This window comes from Typopeltis vanoorti, chromosome 5, assembly GCF_054136105.1.
Source record: "Typopeltis vanoorti isolate ZY-2024b chromosome 5, IOZ_Tvanoo_1.0, whole genome shotgun sequence".
NCBI classification, from domain to species: Eukaryota; Metazoa; Arthropoda; class Arachnida; order Uropygi; family Thelyphonidae; genus Typopeltis; species Typopeltis vanoorti.
This window is the reverse complement of record NC_143553.1, coordinates 28,150,254-28,176,967: the sequence shown is the minus strand read 5'-3', so window position 1 is coordinate 28,176,967 and position 26,714 is coordinate 28,150,254. Positions and strand designations below refer to the sequence as shown.

General features: G+C 35.1%; 1 protein-coding gene across 2 annotated transcripts in view; it reads right to left on the bottom strand.

Annotated features, from left to right (window-relative positions):
- The window catches only part of Rrp5 (Ribosomal RNA Processing 5), a 681,802-nt gene that overhangs the window by 390,444 nt on the left and 264,644 nt on the right, over window positions 1-26,714 (bottom strand). For both annotated transcript variants that reach the window (XM_090392300.1, XM_090392301.1), the window contains exon 15: window positions 10,431-10,565. In XM_090392300.1, the coding sequence (XP_090248426.1) occupies window positions 10,431-10,565 (135 nt within the window). The remainder of the gene's footprint in view (window positions 1-10,430; window positions 10,566-26,714) is intronic.

The following is a 26,714-nucleotide window of genomic DNA, read 5'->3' as shown; positions in this document are numbered from 1 at the left end:
AATAACCGTGGTAAAAAATTTGGTATGAAAATCAGCAATAATAAGACGACAAAGACAATGAAAATAGGTAGAAACACTGAAAATATCAACTATATTGTGAATGGAGAACCTATAGTACAAGTAAAACACATTTCATCTACTTAGCCACGATTTTTAGTGAAGATGGTTAATTAAATATGGAAATAGACAACAGAATCAACAAATCTAGTGTGGTAGGAAATCAATTGAATAAATTTGTATGGAATAAGAGAGAAGTCAAAACACTAAATTAACTATATAAAAGACAGTGTTCAAACCAATTTTAACTTATGGATCTGAGAGCTAGGTTAGAAACAAAACATTTGACAAAGACTAGTGAACACATATATGGGAGTTCTGGAAAGATTAGGGGTATGAACAGATGGCATCAATGGCAATATCATATTAAAAACGAGGTTATTAGGAAAGAACTTGTTAGTATCCAGGAATGTGTTAGCAGAGCTAATCTCAAGTGGTATGGTCACTTAAACAGAATGGGAGAAGAAAGATTAACAAAATATGTGTTCTCTGCCAGGTTGGCAGGAAAAAGACAGAAGAAAACCAAAATATAGGTGGATTGAAACAATAAAAACTCGCTTAGAAGACAGAAACTGATAATCTTGGAGACCTAACAGATAAGATTGATTTGGAAGAAAATTGTTGATAGGAAGTTAGTAATGATGTAAGTTTTTCATGTAGTACTATCATAATATCCTGTATACCCCTTGAGGATACACGTCAGGAATTTGATAATGATGACGATGACTCATTCTTGAATGCTAACAATGCTAAGCTCCTTCCTAAAATCTTGATTTTTAATATGATTCTGCCAATGATTCCATCTGTTCACTTCCCCAAGTTTTCTAAGAACTCTCATATGTGTAATCTCTAGTCTTTGACCACTGCTTTATTTCTATCCCAACTCTCAGATCCATAAGTTAAAATTGGTTTGAACATTGTCCTGCATGCTGCTAGTTCAATATTTTGGTTGTGGAATCAAACTGCCATTCAATTCTTATTATTCAATATAAATTCACTTAGGTGACTTCCAAACTAGGTTTGCTTTATTCTGTATTCGATTTCCATATTTAATCCATCATTTCACTAAAAATTATTCCTAACTGGCTGAAATCTACTTGTTCTATAGTTTCTCGAATGAGAATTTAGGAAGTTTAAGGCTCTTGTTCTGGCTTTTTAATTGATGATTTTCATACCAAGCTTGTTACAGCAGTTATTCAATTTAAATGAAGAATCATGGAGACTTGCACTGGAAGTACATCACTTACATAAAGAAAGCTGCAGTGACTGATATTGCTGATTATGCAATCAGTTTGAATGCCACTTCTTTCATAACGTGATCCACACAGATTATAAATCCATCCTTATTTCATAGCCAAAAGTATAAAAATTTAGAAAGTCTCAAAAGACAGACCAAAAACTTATGAGAATACAACTCTTGTTATCAAAGTTGTCTTGGCACATTACCTAAGAGACATAAGATCTGTTGAGGACCCATATATTGCCAAATTGGCGCTTTTAGGTCACTTGCTGACAGCAGTTGCGAACTGTTGGTTTCTATCAGATGCCAGCAATACCATTTGTTCAAATTGCCAACTTCCAAAAACTCTTGAACAACCTAAAAGGTCACATTTTTAAGCATCTCAAAAACTGGATCTCATATGAATCTTTGCACTCTGTCCAATCACCGATCTGAACTTCAGCCTGGCATAACATGAGACAAGTACTGCCACCACATCAAGTCTTCACTCGGCAAACTGACAAATAAACCACCAGAATGCACAGGCCTTACATTCTTTTCAGAGACTAGGTAGGTAGCTTGAGAGAGCAAGAACTCCCACTGGTATCAGATACCAGGCAGAAATCTTAAGAGGGCAAAATCCCTCTATTTAATACCACAGTAATAATATGATATGAGAGTTGTATTTTTCATAAATGAAGTCTTAGTCAGTGCATCATTTAAATTATTGAAAACAGGAGCTTAAATCTTCATTTTGGCAAAGTGAATTAATAGAGACAGTGTTAAATCTTGAATGAAGGAGAAATTTATTGTACTACATTTCATTCAGATTTAACAAGTATCAAAACTCTCGGAGAAATACTTCTATATTGGTAAAGATGAAATTGATTGTAAAAGAACGATAAAATCCATGATTCAAAAATTTCCTTATGTAATATATTATTAAGTGTCTTTGTGAATAATGAATGTCTTTGTAAATACTACAGAGGTTGAAAATAGGTGAAAAAAAAACATTAGTATGCCAAAGTTTAGATCAAAGTTACAGAAGAGATAAGCAGATTAAAAACATGTCCAGAGGCAGTCATGTACGCAAGGGCCAAAAGGCGCACAGGGGTTTCCCGTGGACACGCAAGGAGGAGCGACGGCACGGAGTGCAGAAGAATTAGGTGCTGGGTAAAAACAACGACGTGGTAGGAAGAATATCACAGCAGTGAATATACAGAGCTTGGCAACGCCAACTCGAGGCTTTTTTCCATCTTGTTCCTCTCGTTCCTAGAAAAGGAAGTTCGAGTGCGGTCGAGAAGGACAATGTCCATAGGCAGCTATGCGGTCAGATAGAAATCTAGCGCGAGCATAGGCTTCAGCACAGTGGTATAATCAGCATAGACCAAGATGATATGCGGAACCACGTGGACCGATCCCCGCAGACCAGCTTTGCCTACATGGAAGAAAGTGAATCGTGAAAGTATTCGCTAGCCACTTCTTTCTGAAAGCAGTAAACCGGAGGAAGAAACAACGAGCCATAAGAATAGAGCAGATGATCCTAATGCCCCAGTAATGTAAGAACTTTTTTTAATCTTTTGTATATACAGGAATGTTAGATTGTAACGAAGATAGGAACTAATAAATTATTGGACTTTCAAAGTGTAATAGGACTTTAGCATCTGGTCCACATATAGAATGTTATAGCTCTGTGTATGAGGACTTGCAAAGTGTTGTGATTGAATATATAGTTCTGTTATAGTCAGTTAGTTCCTGAGACCAAGATTTCGTAAATGATTACCTAAGAATGTTAAGTAATTAGAAGGAATTCATAATGTGTTTAGATATTGATTCATGTTGAGAAAGATTAAGAATGCCCAGGTTACACCTGCATGATTGAATTAGTTTAGTTAAGTAATTATCAGTAATTGTACCATATTTTTTAATGAATAAATCCTTTCTTGACAACCTAATAACTTGCCTGATCTATGTTCTCAATGCACCACTCATAAAACAGAACCTGAGCGAATCAAAATTTTGGGGACAGCCAGGACTGCAGTAAAACTGAGACACATAAGTTTTGGTGAATTTTGGAATAGTAATTGTATGATTGAATATTGTGCTATTCTGAGTATTTTCTCACAGACGAAGCTTCTCTACTCTAATAATTTTGGATGGTGCACAGTTAACAAATAAATTCTTCCAAAATTAGAAACGAGGTTAATACCACAATTATAACAAAGGGACTGGCTCTAGCCTGAAGGTGTCTTTGTTAACAGTGAGGTGCACCATCAATCTATACTTTTATAGTGGCCAGCAGATAGAGATATTAATAGATATAAATAGATACAGTGAGGAATTAATGAGACTTAAGAGAGACAAATGAGTAAGTAAGGTCGATAGGTAACAGTATGTATCAAATTAACATAATTTTACATTGGCGCAGCCAGTAGAATAATTGAAGATTTAATTGGAGATTTAGTAAGATCTGATAAAATTAAATATAAGAAAAATATAAAAATAACAAAAACAACATAATTTAAATTAAGGAGATATTAAATCCCACATTGTTTTAAAACCAAATAAGAAACTCAAAGATTGGAATCAGAGAGTTTCATGCCAAATATAGTAAACTATAAAAGTATCGGCAATTACTAGTGATTTGCCCGAGACTGTACTACGTACTAGGACTACATGCATTAGCTCACGCTAGTAACCGCCGATACTTTTATAGTTTACTACATTCGGCTTGAAACTCTCTGATTCCAATCTTTGAGTTTCTTATTCGGTTTTAAAACAATGTGGGATTTAATATCCCCTTAATTTAAATAATGTTTATATCGCCGAAATGAAGCCTATTGCCTCTTTATATTTAAGTAAAAACAACATAATTCAACAATAGCGAAAATTATAAACCCATCATTATTTTATAGCCAAAAGTATAGAAACTTAGACAGTTTCTAAGGATGACAGACTAGAGAGCTTATGAGAATGCAACGCTAGGCATCATAAAGAAAATAGTTCTGCCTAGCAGCCTGTATATTGCCTTCTTAAAAAGGAAACATACAGGCTGCTATATACAGGCTTGTGCAAGTCCAAGGCAATTCTGAAATTGTATTCTCATAAGCTCACTACTCTACCTTTGAAATTTCTATACTTTTAAGTTATGAAACAAGGATGGATTTATAATATCCTTTATTTCTATATCCCTTATTTCTATTAATTTACTTAACTGAAATGAAGCATTTGAGGCTCTTGGTTTTTAATAAGAGTAACTTTACTTTCAAAAGATCAAGTTTTCTTTAAGATGCTTGTCATTTAGTTGCCGAGAAGAAATATCAATTTTTCCATTACTTATTCAAATTTATTACTAGTAATGAATTTGAAATGAGATATCAATTCATATTCATTTTCACAAAGCCAGCATGCATCAACACTTTCAGTGAACAAATTTGAAGGTCACTTATCAGGAATGCATGTTCCTAAGTCAGATGCATTTAAATGCTGTTTAAATTGATTTATGATCTATAAATGTTTCTATATAAGAAACTGATCCCCACACCTGCAGAATACTTTCATTCTAGATTGTTAACTAAAATCACTTTACTACCTTAAAACTACTTTACATTGCACCTCTGCTGCATTATATTAAGGCTTGAGCAATTTTATGCAGCAATACAGCTTACTGCCTGACTACAGATGCGAGACCCATAGCCGGAAATTTGCCAAGAAGAGTCAATTCATGTTGAAGGGGAGAAAGGAATAAGGTGATGTATGAGTTACCAACATGCAAAATCATGTGATTTATACATAAAATTTTCCAACAGATGTACAAGCAAGATAAAATTTGAGCTTTTTCTTGGTTTTATTTGTTGACCAGATATTTGTAAATGATATGCACGAATTGTCAACAAGTTTCACCAGCTATTCTGTCTGGCTTCTTCAGGACAAGTATAACGGTACACACTAACGTTTACTAGTAAAAAAAAGAAGAGTGGAGTAACACAGTCAAATAAATTAAAACTGACGCGTAACATCATAAGCATAGAACATGGTGTATCACTCATTGTTTATTGAGCTCGTTATATAGTTTTTAGCAAAATGAAATTCTGGTAAGCTGAGTGAACTTATTAGGCTTTTCCAGATGTCTTTCAGAATCATTCCTTGATTTATGTTTACATTTTTTCCAGAGCGGAGTACAACCGCGGCTTCTTTGAAGTTTCTACATCAAAAATCTTCTTCTATATAAGGCATGGAGCTGTTATCCCAATCAATAATGTGGTTAGAGATCGAGAAGTGATGGGCTAATCCTGAATCATTTTCAGGATTTCTTTCAGAATCATTCAAGGAATGATTCTGAAAGACATCGGGAGAAGCCTAATATGTTCACTCAGCTTACCAGAATTTCATTTTGCTAAACACTATATAATGTGCTCAATAAACAATGACTGATACACCACGTTCCATGCTTATGATGTTATGCGTCAGTTTTAATTTATTTGACTGTGTTACTTCATCTTCTTTTTTACTAGTAAACGTTAGTGTGTACTGTTATACTTGTCCTGAAGAAGCCAGACAGAATAGCTGGTGAAACTTGTTGACAATTCATGCATATCGTTTACAAATATCTGGTCAACGAATAAAACCAAGAAAAATCTCAAGTTTTAATGTTTAAGTGACCAAATACAAAACAAAAATGAACAAGTTCTTCTTCTTCTTCTTTGAGTGCCATCTCCTATCGAAGATCGGCGACCACCTTGGCAAATTTTGAGCGATCCTCAATGCCAGTCCACTGTCTGATGTCTGCCAGCCAAGATTTTCTTCATCTTCCTTGTCCTCTTCTTCCATTTATTTTCACTTTTATAATCAACTAAAATATCTTATATTTTTCATTATGAAGAAGATGACCAAGATATGCAGTTTTCCTTCTTTTTATGGTATCTAAAAGATCATATGTTTTTTCCCATTTGTTCCAGTACTTCCTGATTGAACGTTTTTGCTGTCCATGGGACTTTTAACATTCGTCTGTATAACCACATCTCAAAGGCTTCAAGTTTTTTTTTTATTGATGTTGTCTTCAAGATTTCTGCACCATACAGCAGTACAGACCATACACAGCATTTATGCATACTCTAAGCCAGTGTTTCTCAGATTTTTCCACGATGAAACACTTCACAAATCCTGAAATTTTCACGGAACACCTTGGTTATTTTGTAATCATAAAGAATATTAGTACACTTATGTATACAGTGTGACATGCTGACAAATATAAAAATTAAAATCAGTTATCAATCACTGGACTAATGAAATCTTGTAGCATATTATAGTTTCCTCGGGCCAACATGATTAAATTAATTTGTGCTGATTTTCATTGACATATCCCATTCTGATCACCAAAAATTTATAATATTATTATAAGTACTTACGAGTGAATGCAGTAGGCATATTACTTATAAAAAATCACAGCACCACACTTTCAAAACAAGCACTTTCACCCTACAATAGGAACTAGATTTGAGAACCGTATTCAGACTACCTTGATCTTCAATTTCAGCAGAAAAATTTTCTTTATACTTCCTTGCTGATTGGTCACTAACATTTGCAACACAATGTTATTTCGTTCAGTTTTGAGAACATATGATATGTCGCCCATTGTTATAATCAGCTTGCAGGCAATTTTTATGACCAGTTATAAACAGCGGTATTCCCTTTCCTGAATTACTTCCATGTTTAAAAACATAGCTTCGTGCAAGAAAAGTTTTTCTTGCATTTCAATTCTAACTTTTATTTCCACTTCTGGATTGCATTCTTCATTTAAATAGCATCCGAGATAAGAGGGTAGTCTGAAAAGGTCTCGGCCTAACAATGAAAAAACAAATTTATAATTTCAAAATTATTTTTATTTTTCAACAGTCTCCCTTAAGACTAATACATTTATTCCAGCAATGCTCCAGCGCTGTTATCCCGTCCCTATAGTAGTTGTCAGTAAGATCAGCAAAATACCCCTCTACAGCTGTAATCACCTCTTGATTCGAAGAAAAACGCTGACCAGCAAGTAAGAGTTTTAGTTTTGAGAAGAGAGAGAAGTCAGAGGATGCCATATCTGGGGAATAGGGTGGATTTTCCAACAATTCATAGTGCAGATCCCTTAATTTTCCCATTGCCAAAACACTTTTGTGGGCAGGTGCATTGTCCTGATGGAAAAGGATTTTTTTTCTTCTGCAAACCAGGTCTTTTCTTATGAATTTTTTCATCCAGTCTGGTTAAAAGATTGGAATAATATTTCCCGGTTATTGTTTTACCCTTTTCTAGAAAATTAATACAGAAAATGCCTTTAGCATTCCAAAATACCGATGGCATGATCATTCCTGCTGATAGAACCGACTTTGTCTTCTTTGATGCTGAACAACCGGCTTCTGTCCACTGTTTTGACTGCTGTTTGGATTCTGTTGTGTAATGATGAATTCAAGTCTCATCCATAGTAATAAATCGACACACAAAATCAGTTTTATTCTTGTTAAAACGCTCCAAGCACTATCCAGAGCTTTTCATGCGAGTGCGTTTTTGATCTGCTGTGAGCAAGCGCAGCAACTATCTTGTGCAAAGCTTTTTCGTTTGCAATTCTTCATGCAAAATATATCCTACACATTCTTTTGAAATGCCTATAGTCTCAGCAATTTCACGCATTTTGACTAGCCGGTCATCCAATACCATATTGTGCACTTAATCAATGATTTCTGATGTTGTTACACTTTTTGGACATCCTTCACATTGATCATCTTCAAGGCTGGTACGGCCATGTTTAAACTCGATAGCCCATTTCTTAATTGTTGAAAACGAAGGAGAAGAGTGCCCATAAACTTTTATGAACTTTGAATGAATTTCTTTTGCCGTTAAACCTTCTTTTATAAAGAAGACAACACTTTTGCTTCAGACAGCTGTATAAAACAAACTATTGGATAGAATGACTTGCAATTTCACATGGATGCTTATGACAGATGTACCAACTTAGAAAAAAAAATCTTGCCGGTAGCGCTGCCATCTGTGGTCAAGGTCGAGAATTTTCAGACCACCTTCATATTTAAACTTTGTCATGCTTTCTGTTTGTTTCCCATTTAAAGAAAATGCTGAATTAAGAATTGTTTCTTGCTTATGACCATGAATTTAGTTTTGGTGATATTTATTTTTAATCCCATTTTTTCACTTTCTTCATTCACTAGTTCCAGAAGATTTTTCAGGATGTTCAAAATCATCTTCACTAGTTCTAGAAGATGTTGAAGATCCTGAATACTGTCAGCCAGGAGTGCTATGTTATCAGCATATTGGATGTTATTAATCATTTCACCATTTATATTAATCCATTCCTCTCTCGCTTATCGTAGATCTTATTAAAATTTTTTGAAATATGGCTCCTGAGTATATGTTAAAAAGAAGAGGTGACAGCACACATCCTTGCCTTACTCCTCGTTTGATGTTAATGGAGTCTGTAATAATGTCATCAACTTGAACAGATGCCTTTTGGTTCCAATATAAGTTTTCAATGATCCTGATGTCTTTACCATCTAATCCAATTCTTTTTAATAGTGCAATCATTTTAGTATGTTGGACTTTGTCAAATGCTTTCTCAAAGTCGATGAAGCAAATGAATACTTCCTTGTCACTACATTTTTGGAATAATATTTGAGAAAAGAAAAGAGCCTCTCTCGTTCCCAAACTGTTTCTAAAGCTGAACTGAGTATCACTGATGGTGTCTTCACATTTTCTGTATATTCTTTTTTGAATTATTTTCAGAAACATTTTGAGAAAATGACTCATTAGGCTGATCATTCTATAGTCATTACAAGTTTTCGCATTTGCCTTTTTTAGGTAGCATGATGAAGTTCGACTTTAAGAAGTCTTGAGGGATTATGCTTGTATCGTAGATCTTATCAAATAGCTTTAGTAATATAGTAATGTTGTCACCCTCTAATAACTTGACTATTTCGATAGACGAGTGTTGATTCCATTGTAGAAAGCTATGATCAGAAACTACATCTTAAGTACTGTGCTCAGATTTTGTTGTGGGTATTTGAAGGGAATAAATTAACACTGCAGAGGGCACAAAGGCAGATAAAATGATATCAGGATTGTAAAATGTTAGCTACAAAGACAGACTGAGTGTATGAAAAACTGCAGAGTTTAGTAGATAGGAGAGGCGATATACTGAGACACTGAAAATGTTGGGAGGTAGTTACAGGGTTGACACTGAGGAGTTCTTTTGTATGGTAGGACAAACGGCCATTCATGGAAGTGGTTGATAGCCTTTGCAAAGTCTATCATACTAATGAAGTGAGTATGAGTAAGTTATGAGTATGAGTAACTTATGAGTCTTATGAGGTACTCACTTCATAAGACTCATGAATGCGCTGAATAATAATGGCAATCACTTTTCCCTTTCTTGTGTAATCAGGCTACCAGTTACAAAGGTGAACAAATCTAACATACTACCAAGTCAGAATTCAATATTGTTTCTTGCACCATTTTTATGTTATCCTTTTGTGTTCATTATTATCCTTTACATAAGTTTTTGTTTTTTTTAAACATAAAATGAAATTAAATATGATATATATTGCAATTATATACTTATAGGGATATGTGGTAACAAATATGGGAACTAATTTCATGCTTTATAACTGCATTTCTTACTAATTGTGCTGGACTGTTAGATATAATGCAACAGTCCGGTGCAAATGCTTTGCTAACTGCTAAAGTTTAGTTTTACCCCAATAATATCCTGACAGGCAAATTTTTTTTTTAACACTATGAAATATTTTTAATATACTAATAAATATGAAATTATAAGGTGAAAAAAAAAATCTAGTTTAATCCTCAGTTATTTAATTTTAAAAAAAGTTCATAACTGCAAGATGCCAATAGTTCAAGTATGTTGTGTGTTGGCTTTTTGGATATTTATATCCTCAGAATAGAGGAGGGGGACAGTCTTTTCTTTCTAAATTCACTTGAACTCTGCACTATAACACCATTTCTCTAGTACTGATGGGTTTGCTACAGTGAATATATACTGCATTGCTTTTAATGTCCAGAAAAATACACTTTTTGTGTATTTTTCTGGACTTCATTCAGTTGGAAGAATATACAATTATAATATAGAGATACACAACTGGATACATACCCTCAAAGATAAAGATAATTTTTGATCACTTGGATTGCAGCCAGTTATCTGACATTTCACAGCCTGTCCTTTGTAAAATATCTTTTCATGATATCTTAATCTGGATACACCCAATTCTTTCCAAGGAACCCAACCCTTGAGAGATGAAAAGAAGTCCATTATATAAAATCTGCCTATAAACAAAAACTCATAAATCTGTTATTACAACAAAGCAACTGAAATGAAATAAGCAAATTAAGCAGCGAATAATTCCATTACACCATTTAGTATAATTTAAAAGAAATACAATTTTAATTGTATTTCTTTTATTGGGGATGTGGAGAGGATGAGAGGTGGAGAGAATTCAGAGGCAAGTGACCAAGCTGGTGAGTAGCCTGAGGAATGTGCCTATGAGGGTAGATGGCACTGAATTCTAGGAAATAAATGAAGCTAGAGATTTAGGGGTGGTAGACAAAGAGTTAAAGTTTAGAGGACATATTGCTACTAAGGTTGCTAAGGTAGCACATAAGATTACTTGGCTAGTGAAGAACACATTAACAAGTAGAGATAAGGAAGTTGTAATTCCTCTTTATACGGCCTTGATGTGCCCACATCTGGATTACTGCACTCACATCTGGTCCTCTAGATTTTTTTGGGATGTGGAAGCGGTGGAGAGGATTCAGAGGTGAATGACCAAGCTTGTGAGTGGCCTGTGGAATGTACCCTATGAGGATGAAGGTGTGTGCATTGCAAAAGTTGGTTGACAGCAGAAAAAGAGGTGACATGAAAGAAACATTTAAGTTGCTTAAAGGATTTTATAGGATAGATGCAGGAGAAATGTTTTAGCATTTGACTAGAGGGACCAGAACAAGGGGTCATCTCTGGAAGTTGAATAAAGGTGTGGTCAGTAGAGATGTAAGAACTAGATTTTTGCTTTTAGAGAGGTGAATGAGTGGAATGGGTTGCCAGAGTCAGGTGTGAGTGCTTTTACTGTTAATGGGTTCAAGGAGAGGTACGATAGTTTGTGTGGATAGTTTGGGTCTCGCGCAATGAGTCTTTGGACTCCGTGGAGGTGCCTGTATGATTAAGATTATGATGATGATAATAATAAAATAATAATTTAAACATTAGTTAAATATCATCAAAGTATGGACCATCTAAGTAAGATTTTTATGTTTATCCAAAATATTTATAAATTTCTCTTTCAACATCCAATCTCCCAGTACCCTCCACACAGTGGCACAAGAATAAACTAAAAACAAAGGATTTGCTATTAGACCTAGATTATTACTATTAGTTGAAATACAAACTGTTAGTAGATGACTAAAAATATCAAATAAGTCATTATCATGCATACAACAAACAAGTTTTCATTTAACATCAAAACATTCAATGAGTTCTTGTCAAAACTACCTCAGAAATTCTTTGACAATACATATTTTTCTTCTCTCTTTCTTTGAATTAATACTTTTAATGGGACATTATGGCTTACACATGTAGCAAAAATTATACAGAATTATATTTAAAAATAAAATCTTCATTCCAGCAAGTTCAAATTCAATCATCTTTTCCTAGAAACATGTGAAACTATACAAAATAGTCCAATCCTGAATCGATTAGACTGCATGCCAATATACAAGTTTCAGGAAGTAATAACTACTCTGTTCATAATTTCTTTCTTTTTATCTACGCAACTTTATACAATTGTTCCTTTGAATTATAATAGTGTGTAATACTGTAGATAGGCTTATATGTTGGTAACACATGACTACTAAATTACTTAAGGAACTTACAACATATACTGGAATATTAATTAAAAGAAACTTGAATAAATACTTCCTATATTTCGGCAATGTCACATCGCCATCTTCATGGGAACACATAACTATGACACGTGCATGCAGGCACTACAAAGAGCAAATGAGGCAGAAGAGAGAAAATTCACTAGAGTCCTAAAGGTGACCCCTAGCGGGTATTATTGGGTTGTCTTGACTGTTGGGCTGAAGTTCTCAAGATGCAAGCTTCCCAAATTTGAGGTTTGGAAAGTTTTTTAGAGCTGAGGCTGATTCCATGAACAATCTTTCGTATTTAAATTTGCTGTGGTGTAATAACATGGCTTTCTTCCAGCATATTCTGTGGCGGGTATCCAGAGCATGGTCTAGAAGCCTAGAGTGGCTGTAATGGTGAAACCGGATGTAGTCTTTGTGTTTCGATATCCTGACATTTACTGCCCTGCCTGTTTGGCCAAAGTAGGAGAATTTACAGCTGCAAGGTACATTGTATACTCCAGGTAGGTCAATGGGAAGTGGTTGGTCTTTGGTGGAGTGAATAAGGAATGCCAATTTCTTATATGGTTTGTAACAAAGTCAGGGCATATTTTTTTAAGATTTTGGTAAACTTTTCAGAGGTGCCGTGGATATAAGGAATGGTGATGGAGTTAGTGTAATCTTTGTTATGAAGGGAAGTCCCATTATTTTATCATTACTGCCATCTGTTTTTTTTTTAATATCCTCAAGAGGTGTAATAATTAAGATATCATTGCCAGTTTCATATTAGTAATTTTTATCAAAAACCTATATAATCTCAGACTATTATTAGCTGTATACATGCACATCTTTGAATATTAATAATGCCAAGTTCTTTTCTGATGTATAATTTTTAATATGGTTCTGCCATAGTATCATATCTTCTGTCCATTGCAACTGTATTGTTTCACTCGCTCATTGTTGCGGGGGTTGTGGTTAACTGGTTTAATAATTTTTGAATATTTTTGGGGTTTTAGCCATTTGCTAAGAAAGTGTTAACGATGTGATTCAGTTCAGTGGTTAGGGCATTGTCATCTGAACAGATTAATTTTGCCCTGTTATATAGTGTTTTTATAACTCCATATTGCTGTGAGAGGACTGTGGAAGTTACTAACAAACTAAAACCTTTTAACCCTAAACCCCCTCGAATATATGGACTTACAAAAACACATAAACAAAATGTGCCAGTATGTCCCATAGTGGATGGCATTGATTCCCCCACATATAAATTAGCCAAACATTTAGCCAAAGTGCTCACACACTATACTCTTCTTTCACCATCACACATAAAAAAAACTCAGCCCACTTCAAAGCCAGTATAGAAAACCTCTCACTCCAACACACTGACGTAATGGTCAGGTTTGACGTCTCCTCCCTATTCACAAATGTCCCACTCAAGGAAACCTTAGAGCTCATCCAAGCCAAATTTCCTCCCAATATCTCAGCCCTATTTCAGTTCACAATGAACTCAGGCTATTTTGTTTGTCAATTCTACAAACAGACAGAGGGGACAGCCATGAGTAAAACCACTCTCCCCACCCCTGGCCAACTTCTTTATGGAGACTTTTGAAGAGAAAGCCTTAAACTCAGCCCCACAAAAACTCACTGTTTGGCTACAACACGCTGATGGTGTTCACTATTTGGCCACATGGCTCAGATACACTCCACTCCTTCTTAAAGCACTTAAACAACCAACACCCCCAGAATCCAGTTCACCTTGGAAAAAGAAGAAAACAACAGTCTCCCTTTCCTAGACACTCTAATCACTTGCCAGCCTGATGGATCCTTAGCCTTCTCTGTTTACAGAAAACCTACCCATACAGGCAGATACATTCACCAGCAATCCACCCACCTCACAACAATATGGGGCTATAAAAACAGTATATTACAGGACAAAATTAATCTGTTCAGATGACAATGCCCTAACCACTGAACTGAACCACATCCTTAACACTTTCTTAGCCAATGGCTACAACCCCCATAAAATATTTACCCCCCCCCCCCAATAACAAAGATTACACTAAATCCATCATCACCATTCCCTATATCCAAGACACCTCTGAAAAGTTAACCAAAATCTTAAAAAAATATGACCTGACTTCTTGTTACAAACCATATAAGAAATTGGCATCCCTTATCTGCTCCACCAAAGACCAACCACTTCCCATTCATCTACCTGGAGTATACCAGGTCCCTTGAAGCTGTAAACTGTCCTACTTTGGCCAAACAAGCAGGACAGCAAATGTCAGGATATCGAAACAAAGACTACAGCCACTCTGGGCTTGCAGACCATGCTCTGGATACCCGCCAGAGAATACACTGGAAGAAAGCCATGTTATTACACCGCAGCAAATTTAAATATGAAAGATTGTTCATGGAATTCAGCCTCAACAAATTTGGGTGCATGAGACTGCCCCAAATTTGGGAAACTTGCATCTTGAGAACTTCAGCCCAACAGCCAAGACAACCCAATAATAACTGCTAGGGGACACCTTTAAGACTCTAGTGAGTTTTCTCTCTTCTGCCTCATTTGCTCTTTGTAGTGCCTGAATGCATGCATGTGTCATAGTTGTATGTTCCCATGAAGATGGCGATATGACATTGCCGAAATATAGGAAGTATTTATTAAATTTCTTTTAATTAATATTCCAGTATACGTCGTAAATTCCTTAAATAATTTAATAGTCATCTAACAGTGTGTAATATTATGCACTTCAGCTGTGACTAGGAGAAGAGCTAATATGCGCATAAATTACGACTCTTTATTGTGATTCATTATTTGAATATAGTTAACAGTCTGTCTCCCTGAAAAAGTCCACATAACATTGGATGAAATATACTGAAGTTTTTAAATAAAATTCTATATAATTTTTGCTACATATGTAAGCCATGAAGTTACTTCATAATCTCTCTTTGGATGTTTCTTCTCTAGGCAATATATGAAATAATTCAATGTTATAACTAGTTAATTATATAAGGTATTTTATATAATGATATTCTATTATAAAAATATTAGCTGAGCACTACAAAGTTTTCCTTATCTTGTTATAATAAACCAATGGATTAATTTAATTAGCCATTTTCCAGAAAGCTGTTGCCATATCCTCTCCTTATAATCAAAGGATATATTTGTGAAGTCCATCCATTTATTTTCTCTGCTGTAATTTCAGAGTATCTAGAAGAAGATTTTAACATGAAGTATTTCAACTCACAAGTCCTGTTGCAACCTAAATTTAACTTTATTTAATCACAGATGATAAAAATGCAGCAACTCATCTTGTACTGCCTACTTTAGAATAACATGTTATATATGATGAATTGTCAATACAGTTAGATATATTTCATTTACTGTAACATGAAGGATGTAATGCTTGCTTATGTTTAGCTTGGAGATTATTACTCTCTCAATCTGACAACTGGTAGTCAGAGTAGGGTACCCATTTAATGGGTAAAGTAACAAATAAGATACTCTTTACTTTGTGCTTTTGAAAGTGTTCATGGGAGCCACTGCTTGAACAATTTTTGTTGGAGTCATATTTGAGAATGTGCCAATGTCAAAGTACACACATTTTTACTGTGCATTTAAAAATAATATATCAATATAAAAATTAAATAATCAGCATAAAAATGAATTAATGTTTAAAGCATCAAAGCAAGACAAGAGAGAGAGACCACAACACAGTCTTTTTAGGAATGTGGAGAACCAACCAAGATACCTTATCAAAAGGAATAGACAAAGCTACTTTAGCCCTGACTTTTTAAAGATTACTGGACAGTCAGTTCTCCATCCTTGACGCTTCTACTGATATTGAGCCTAAACTATCAATAAATCAAAGCTTTTCAGGAGAGAGACACAGAGAGAGAGAGCATGACAAATAACAGTTGACATCTCATGCTTCTGAATCCCAATGCTCTTTTTATTGCCTGTAGCAGTGCAAGTTATATAGATGACTTTCTTGATACTAGGAATTAAAAATGCTGGTTTCAGGGTGGATAAACCTTACTTGCCATTGCAAGAAATGAACTAACTGAGAACCAGTTAGAGAAAAAGCTTAGAAAGAGTTCCTCTGATTGGCAACTGGAATCAAACTTAGAAACTCAGCTTTTTTTAGGCAGCCTAGCACTATCGATGTGCTAGGCTGCTTAAAAAGGTGGTCTGAAAAGTTCTCAGCCTCAACCACAGATAGCAACACATCGGCAAGATTTTTTTTTTCTAAGCTAGTACATCTGTCATAAGCATCCATGTGAAATTGCAAGTCATTCTATCAAGTAGTTTGTTTTATACAGCTGTCTCTGAAGCAAAAGTGTTGTCTGAATCATTTAAAATGGATAAAATTGAGTATCGTGTGGTTATAAAATTCTTTGTAAAAGAAGGTTTAACGCCAAAAGAAATTCATTCGAAGTTCAGGAAAGTTTATGGACACTCTTCTCCTTCGTTTTCAATGTAAGAAATGGGTTGCCGAGTTTAAAAGTGGCCGTACCAGCCTTGAAGATGATCCATGCAAAGGACGTCAAAAGTGTAACAACATCAGAAATCATTGATCAAGTGCACAATATGGTACTGGATGACCGGCGAGTCAAAGTGTGGAAATTGCTGAGACCAGGCATTTCAAAAGAATGTGTAGGATATATTTTGCATGAAGAATTGTAAATGAAAAAGCTTTGTGCAAGATGGGTGCCGTGCTTGCTCACAGCAGATCAAAAATGCGCTCGCATTAAAATCTCTGAACAGTGCTTGGAGCATTTTAACAAGAATAAAACTGATTTTGTGCATTAATTTATTACTATGGATGAGACTTGGATTCACCATTACACACCAGAATCCAAACAGCAGTCAAAACAGCAGACAGAAGCCGGTTATTCAGCACCAAAGAAGAAAGTTGGTTCCATCAGTAGGAAGGGTCAGGGCATCGTTGTTTTGGGATACTAAAGGCATTTTGTTTATTAATTATCTTGAAAAGGGTAAAACAATAACCGGAGAATATTATTCCGATCTTTTAACCAGACTAGACAAAAAAAATTCGGAAAAAAACAGTTTGCAGAAGGAAAAAATCATCTTTCATCAGGACAATGCACCTGCTCAAAAAAGGTGTTTGGCAATGGGAAAATTAAGTGATCTGCACTATGAATTCTTGGAACATCCACCCTATTCCCCAGATTCGGCTCCCTCTGACTTCTATCTCTTCCCAAAACTAAAACTATTCCTCACTGGTCAACGTTTATCTTCGAATCAAGAAGCCGGTTCCAGCTGTAGAGGAGTATTTTGCAGATCTTACTGAGAACCACTACAGGGACAGGATAACAGCAGTGGAGCATCGCTGGAATAAATGTATTAGTCTTAAGGGAGATTATGGTGAAAAATTAAAATAATTTTGAAATTATAAATTGGTTTTACATCGTTAGGCCAAGAATTTTTCAGACTATCCTCGTAGCAATTGCTTATTTCTCTAGGGCTACACATGCACCTGTCATTATTTAATAATAGGAAGTATTGAGGAAATGCTGAATTGGGTTCAAAAAATTAAGAAGATACATAAGAATGGAAAGATCTAAAAGATTTTTGAAAGGGACCTATTATATAAGGTGATCAAAATGAAAGTATCTATGTGTTTCAGTCCTTGTGAAGCACAATCCAGTGATCCAAATCCTGCAAAACTTTGCAGAAATACACTGTGTCATGCAGAAGTGATATCTGAGGGAAAGAAAAAAAAAGAAGAAGAAAAAAGTAGTTCCAAAATTCACCAATGGGGTGCTGTATGGTTTACTGAATGTAGATGTAGTAATTTTTCTGTGTGTGGAAGGAGAAAAGTGACACAAACATAAATAATACATTTTTACTCACTTTTATTATGCATTCATGTTGTACTGTTCAATATGCTGCCTGGTATGCCACAAACTGCATCTGTTGCACAGTGTGTGTTCAACGTCAGAACATAGCTGTTTGAGACTGATGCTGCGCACATGCTGTGTTATGTGTGTTTCAGCACTGGCAAATTATCGTGATAATCCCAATAAACTCTGTTTTTGAGAAATCCACAAAGCCAGAAGCACAGGGGATTAGATCAGATGAACAAAGTGGCCATGCAGTGGGAAATGCATGACTGATCACTCTGAGTTCCATGAAACGTTCTTGAAAAATCTTCTGTGTGGATCAACCGATGTGTGGAGGAGCCCCATCCTGAATGAAAATGACTGAATTCATGCACAGGCACTGCTGTAGCTGTAGCAGAAAAAATTGTTTATCATATCTCAATACTTCTCAGCAGTAACTGAGCAGGTCACAGGATCGAACTGGCAAATGTCCTCAAAGAAGAATTGTCCAATGATAAATGAAGCTGTAAATGCACGCTAGACAGTAACCCTGAGTGAATACAAACGAATTTGTTGGATTGCACACAGGTTTTGCACAGTCCATACCTGGCAATTGTGGGTATTCACAGGTTCAGGTGAAAGTGAGCCTCATCTCCCCAAAAAATCATACATGGCCATGCAGCATCCAACTCCACTCAAGCAAGGAATATTAAAGTGAATATCAGTAGACTTTCAAAATCCTGCAGGTGCAACTCCTATGTAAGGGTTATCTTGAATGAGTATAAATGCTGAATCTTCCATAGAATAGAATTTTCCAGACAGTTGTGGAAGGCACATCCATGTGCCTTGATGAAGCATGTGCACTACAGGAAACAATGCTGTTATTCATGTCTTATTTCACAATGGCAGTAGCAACTTCATTCATGCTATGAACGGTTTGTGACCTCTGCCAGGTCTAACTCCCAACGATCCCAGTTCCTCAATGACTATTATTCGTTGCAGAGAACATGGAGATAGTAGACTTCATCAACATTTGTTAAGGTGACAAAATTAGCGGAGTGCAGAAACAGCATTGCAATATTTTAGGTAGTACAGCTTCACGAGCAAAGCACACTGGGTCAAGGGGTTAGTGCCATCACTCTGGATGTCATTAGCAACCATAATGAAGGGGGGGGGGGTTTCCTGTGTCCATCTTTTTAAACCCTCTTGGCACCTGCAAAGTTTCACAGCATTTGGATCATGGGAAATTAACACATCTCGTTAACAGGGATATTTTAATTGTGATCACCCTGTACATGGCCTTCCTCAGGAAAATTAAAAGATAAAGAAATATTAAGAGAAAAAGAGGAATCAACAGTGGATAATTATCAATAGTATAAAGTATGGCAAGGAAATGAACAAATAGTTATATTTTCTACTTGTTTTTTAAAAGATATTTAGAAAATGTAATGAATAATACCTCCTTAAATGACATAATATCAGCAAAATTAAATGAAACACAAAAACTGCTGCCTTGGTATGCATTTCAATCTCAACTCAGTTAATGGAACAAATTGACATATTAGCATTACTTTTTTTTTATAGGATTTTATCACTGTTTTTTTTTTCCATTTTTCTAAATGTGAACCCCAGTTGTGAAAGCTAGCCCAGCATTAGTACTACTAGGAAAGCCAAGATGGGTTAGGAAACCCTACTCTGGAGTCCACACATTGAATGTTTTTCAGCTACTTTAGGCCTTCAAATAGTACTAATGCTGTGATAGCTTTCATGAGTGGAGTTCACATTTAAAAAAAAGAGATAAAAACCTAATAAATTTAGTTTAATCCTTTATCCAAGTGTGAGCAAACAAAGTTTGCACCTGAAAGTATCTTCAGGACTGGGGTAAGGTGATACAACACCGGGCAACTCGTTGCAAAGGTGGAGCAAGCTAACATCACTCCTATCTCTGTATCTCCCATAATGCAAACCACATCTCCTTGCGGATATGTATAATGTGTTTTACATTATTTACGCAAGGAGATGTGTTTTGCATTATGGGAGATACTGAGATAGGAGTGATGTTAGCTTGCTCCACCTTTGCAACGAGTTGCCCGGTGTTGTACTACCTTATCCCAGTCCTGAAGATACTTTCAGGCGCAAACTTCGTTTGCCTAATAATACTTGGATAAAGGATTAAACTAAATTTATTATAGTCTAACCAAATGAAAAAGAAACTTTCAATAAAATCCTAATAAAAAAAAAAAAATTAATGCTAATATGCCAGGATAGGACAGACAGTTATGATTCTTTTCTAATATGAAAAGTATTTCAGGATACTGGCTGTTTAGATAAATTATAAAAGAATCTCAAGTATCTCATTCACCAAGCCACATTATAAATCAATATACTGCAGCCAGACTAAAGATATAAAAGTGGCTGCCTTGATCCATAATGGTTGAAGCAAAAAATTAGGCAAGTTCCCTCACACTCTGGCTAATTTTAATGGATGGATTAGGCTGGACAAACATTTTAAAATTTTGTAGCTCAGACTTCATAAATTCTTGATGAAATCAAGAATTTATGAAGAAAACTTTATACTGTTTTTCGAAAATACAAATTCAGAATGTATCATGCTACTGCATGACACATTCTGAATGTGTCACTCGGAGGGCGGTCTAGGATATTATGATGGTATGAAATGATAGTACTAAAGTTACAACATTACTAATTTCCTACCAATGATTTCCCTCCCAGTAAATCTGCTATCTATCAAGACTTCGACATTATATTTGTTTTCTACAGCACATCTTGTGTATCAATCAATCAATCTGGATCTTGGTCTTTCTCTGGGTCTTTTACTTACCATCATGGCAAAAAACATTTGTGTTTTTTACTAACTTTTTCCACTTCCAATCTGTTTAAGTGACCATACCACCAAGGATCAACTCTGCTCACACATTCCTGATTATTACCAATATCAAGCTCTTTTTATGTTTTCAGTGTTTCTGCCTATTTTCGTCATCACCTGTCTTTTTATTGCCAACTTTCATACTAAATTTATTATAGCAATTATTAAATTTCGTCTAAGAATCCTTCAGGCTTCTGTTGAATTTATTTATGTTTACATCATCTACATGTCTAGATGATGCAAGTGATGTATATCATCTACATATTTAGTAAAGAGCTAAGACTAATATCTCCAATTTTGATATCAGGGTCAATGTCAATTTTCTTCATAATGGGATCCATATAAATGTTGACAATGGAGATAACGTGCACCTTTGTTTCATACTTGATTTAACATTAAACTATCTTCCTGTACCTCCTTCAGTTTTAATTGCTGACTTACTTAAATATACACTATATATATATATATATATATATATATTGGTTGATATAACATCCCATTTACACCACATAACCATAGCCTTTTGAACAGGTTTTCTATTGGCTACCATATACCTCTTCGAGATCTAAAAAACTTAAATAGATCCTTGTTACATTCCCATGATTTCTCAACCTACTTTTTTTTTTTTAATGTGAAAACCTGATCCTGAAAACCTCTGTTTGGCCTGAATTGTTCTTCTCCAACATTTCCTTCAACAATTTTTTGGCCTTTTCTCAAGTATACTTGCATAAATTTTACCAAGAATATTCAGCAGGGAAATTCTCCTGTAATTCTCACAATCGATTTTATTTTCATTTTGTATGAGTGATACTATGAGAATTCTACTCGAATCATCTGAAATTAAACTTTCCACATTATGCAGTTTAGCCACTATAAAACTAATATACAGGGCCGGTGGAAGCAGGCATGCGGGCGCTGTTCGAAGGGGGCGTGGTTCGTAAGTTCATTTTTAAGAAACAAAATTTTTATCATAAAAACAAAAAATTCTTAGAATGATCAATATTAAAATAAATAAGGCCGGATACACCGAATAAAAATTCAAAAAAATTGTATATTGCCGCCTCTTTGATCAGCCGGCTGTTTACAATTTTGCAGCGAGAGCAGGCTAAATGCTTGAATGCAGAATGTTGTGTCTGCTGCAATCTATCTAAAGTGAAACGGCGAACGGTTTTTATGCGCAGAAATGAATTTTCGTACAAAACATTTGATGTTAGTTAACCAGTCATACGGTACGCATCTCAGTAGGCTACTGACAGTAGCGCAGTGCAGACTATAATTTCATCTCTGTGTTGTGTAATAATTTATTGTGGGTATAAAATAGAAATGGAATCAAAAATTGATTCCATTTCAAAAATTGAGTCGGTGCACAAAATCGTAAGCGTCATGCTGCGAAAGAAGCAGATATTAAGAAACAGACTTGGGCTTTTAATAAATTTGTTAAAATATTAAAATATTCTGATGCAGATTGTAACCAACTAGATACATCAGAAATCAGAGTTGACGAACCATGCACAAGTTGCAATAGTACGTTCCAGTTTGCACGAACGTACTATTGCAACTATTGAACAAGATAACAAGGTGCATGATTTAAGTGAAAAACAGTTAGGAGAAGATTTAGTTGTAGTTGACCATGAAACTAACACATTGTTAGTCTCTGTAAATTTAGACGATCCAGGTGAATGGGGAAATATTGATGAAAAATTACGAATTGTTTTCATTGAAATGGGGCCTGTTCAAAAGAAAAATATAATATATCCCAGAGATACACACGGTCGTAAATTGGTGACACGTATTATAATAGAAAAATGGAAAACTCGTGCCAAGAACATGGCTCATTTATTCCGAAATTTTAAATTCTGTTTTTTTGCTTTTGTTGCAAACTTTTCACACCTACTGAATCAAGTAGTCTTGTAGAAGGTTATAACGACTGAAGAAATATAAGTACAACTTTGCATAGACATGAGACTAGTTTAACTCACATGGAATGGAAAACTCGTGCCAAGAACATGGCTCATTTATTCCGAAATTTTAAATTCTGTTTTTTTGCTTTTGTTGCAAACTTTTCGCACCTACTGAATCAAGTAGTCTTGTAGAAGGTTATAACGACTGAAGAAATGTAAGTACAACTTTGCATAGACATGAGACTAGTTTAACTCACATGAAAAATTTCTTAAAATGGAAGGAACTTGATAAAAATTTAAAAAACAAAACTACTATTGATTGCCAGACTCAAAGCATGTATGAAATGGAAAAGAAACATTGGACAAGTGTTTTAGAACGCTTGATTGAAATTATAAAATTCCTTGGTAGCCAAAATTTAGCTTTTAGCGGATCATCTGATAAATTATATGAAAGGAATAACGGCAATTTTTTAAAATTAGTCGAACTGTTTGCGAAGTTTGATCCCGCTATGGAAAATCATGTTGAAAGGGCCCTACAACGAAACAATAGAGTACACTATTTGAGTAAAGACAGTCAAAATTAAATATTGGAAACTGTAATTAATGCAATCAGGGATATATTTTTATTATCAATTCAAAAATCTAAATATTATTCCAGAATTTTAGACTGTACACCTGATGCAAGTAAAACAGAACAAATGACCATTATTATTCGTTTCCTGTGACAATGGAATTGTCAAGATCAGGGAAAAACCTTTCAGGTTTTGCAGATATATCAGATTCCACAGGACGTGTTTATGTGCAACAATAACGGAACAACTGGAAAAATGGAACATTCCCATTGAAGACATGCGAGGACAATGGGGCAAATACGAAAGGGGGGGGGGGTATGGGCTCCAAAATTTGCTTTTGAACAAAAATCCTTGAGCTTTTTATGTGCTATATGATGCTCATACTCTAAATTTAATCATTAACGATGCAGCCAAAGTGAATGCAGATACAATTAGTTTCTTTGCAATTATTCAAGAAATATACAATTTCTTTTCATTCTTTCACAAACGTTGTGCAATCCTTTTAAAGTTCGTAAAAAATTTAACATTGAAACAGCCATCAGAAACGCGATGGGAAAGTAAAATTAATGCAATCCGCCCTCTAGGATATCAGTTACGAGAAATTTACGATGCACTTTTTGAAATTTTAAATCAGACATGGGCAACCTTTCCTAGTTCGGGGGCCAAATTATCATTCTGTCTCCAAGTCAATGGCCGGACCAAATTATTAAATAAAACAAATTAATATTAATTGAATTAAAACAAGTTGCTACTTCATATTTCATTTATTTATAATATAATGCTTTGGTATAAAGCTCTACATAAATTTTATAATATAATGAAAGACACAATTTAATGTGAAGATTGGCCTTGTACTTCAACTACGAGACTATCAATATTGATGTTAATATTACTTAAGGATAATCGCATAGAATTTTTGAGGTTTTCGTCCATTATTCTTGTCTGAATTTTTGATTTATTGTATTTCATCCTCGAAAAAAAAAACTGTTCACACATATATGTGCTGCCGAAAAGAAAAATGATTTTTCTTGAAAAGGCGCATAAATTTGTATATTTTTCTTCCACCAAATAAAATTGATAAAAATCCGTCAAAGCAATGTTGTTAAATTGTGATTTTAGCACTAAATCCGCTGAAGCTCAATAAGTTCCATCTGTAATAGGCAGAATCATTGAAAATGTCAACTGTGTTGTGAATGAAAAACCTGTGGAACAAGTAAAACATTTCAGCTACTTAGGCACGATTTTTACTGAAGATGGTAAATTAAATATGGAAATAGACAACAGAATCAAGAAAGCTGGTATGGTAGGAAGTCAAAAGTTTTCTGGCACATTATTTACATCAGCATCCATCGGACGAGCAAATATAGCGAATGTGGAGTCTTTGTTTTTGAAGTTGGCAAACCTTGTATCAAATTGCTCTATTAGTGCCTTCAGTTCATCTCCATAACAATTATGAGGGATATTTTTATGAGTTGCTAAATTAGGAAAATGATAACAATTTTTAGCTCTTATCTGACTTTCCAACAATCTTAGTTTATTACAAAAAGCTTTGACATGTCCATGCAGTTCATGAACCAATTGTCCTTGTTTTTGCAATTTAAGTTCATTCAATCAATTCATTTAGGTATCCGGTGACATGTACAAGAAATGCTAAACCCACTCTTCATCTTTTACTTGGTTAATTGTGTTTCCTTTTATGTCCATAAAATCTGCAATGTCTTATCTGAGATCATAAAATCGGTTTAACATTTTACCTTTACTCAACCACCTCACTTCATAACAATAAGACACATCTTCATAATCCAAAAATAGGTCTGCCAAATACTCCTTAAATTGGCAGTGATTAAGTTCATGTGACTTAATAAAGTTAATACTGGCTACTACAACTTCCATAACATTTGTGAATTTAATCGATTTTGCACATAGATTTTGTTGGTGGATAATGCAGTGAAAATTTGTTAAATTTTCCGGATGGATCTGTAGTTCTATTACTCTTTCATGAACTATTCCAATAAATCCCTTCTGTGCACCAACCATTGCAGGGGCTCCATCAGTGCATATGCCAGATAGTGACCTCCATTTAAGCCCAAATCTCTCGAAGACTGTGTTTACTGTTTCAAATATATCTTCACCGGTAGTTGTTCCTTTTAACGGCCGAAGAGCCAATAATTCTTCTGTGATGTTGAAATCCGCATCAACTCCTCGAATAAATATTGCTAGTTGTGCTGTATCGGAGGCATCGGTGTTGTCATCCAAAGCAATTGAAAATGCTTCCAATCTAGCAATCTTCTCTTTTAAACTTTTTTTGATATCATCAGCCATAATTTCTATCCATCGGACAAGAGTACATCTCGACAAACGAATATTCTTGAAGTCTTTTTTCTTTTCACAACATATTATACTTGCAACATCCAGCAGACATTCTTTGATAAATTCTCCTTCACCAAATGACTTAGAATGCTTAGCGATTTTTTCGCTTACCACAAAGCTGGCTTTGACAATGCTGTGGTGCTGCGTTCTTTGCTTGTTGAACATTTGCTGCTGGGTATCCAAGTTCTTCTTCAACTTCTGTATTTCATCTTTTCGTAGTTGTCCATCAATTTTTGGGTGATCCGCATGTCTCGAAGTAAAGTGTCTCTTCAAGTTGTATTCTTTGTTCACGGATACGGATTCGTTGCACAGCAAACATACAGGCAAACCTTTATTCAGAATAAAATAATAATCCTCCGTCCAGTTGTCTTGAAATTGACGATTCTCTGCATCTACTTTTCTTTTTTTTGCAATAACCCCGCCATTGTCCCAAATTTATAAGCGATATTCAGAACTGTCAAACAAAACTGTCTTCTACACCGCAGGCACTGAACAGAACACAACATCAACAAGGCACCGAACAAAGCACAACACCAACGCAAGTACCGAACTGACACGTTGTAACACGTTCGCAGACGTCGCTAGTCAAAGTGAGAAAGAGACCTTGGTTGGAGAAAACCTAGTGTGTTTTGCGCAAGTCATATGATGTCAGCTTAATATGAGTCAGTAGAACACACCATGTTTTCTCCCATCATGAATCAGAAAAACTTCGCTGAAATAGATTAGGGCCAGATCAAAAGAAGTAGAGGGCTGGATCCGCCCCGCGGGTTGCCCATACGTGTTATAAATAATGAAAATTTTAATAAAGAAAATCAGCATGATGCACAAACATTATGTGCTAAAATAAAGGACTAGAAATTTATTTGTTTTCTTATAACTTGGCATGATTTACTTAACAGAATAAACCCTGTGAGTAAAATGCTTCAAGACAAAAAATGAACATTACACTTGCTTTAGAA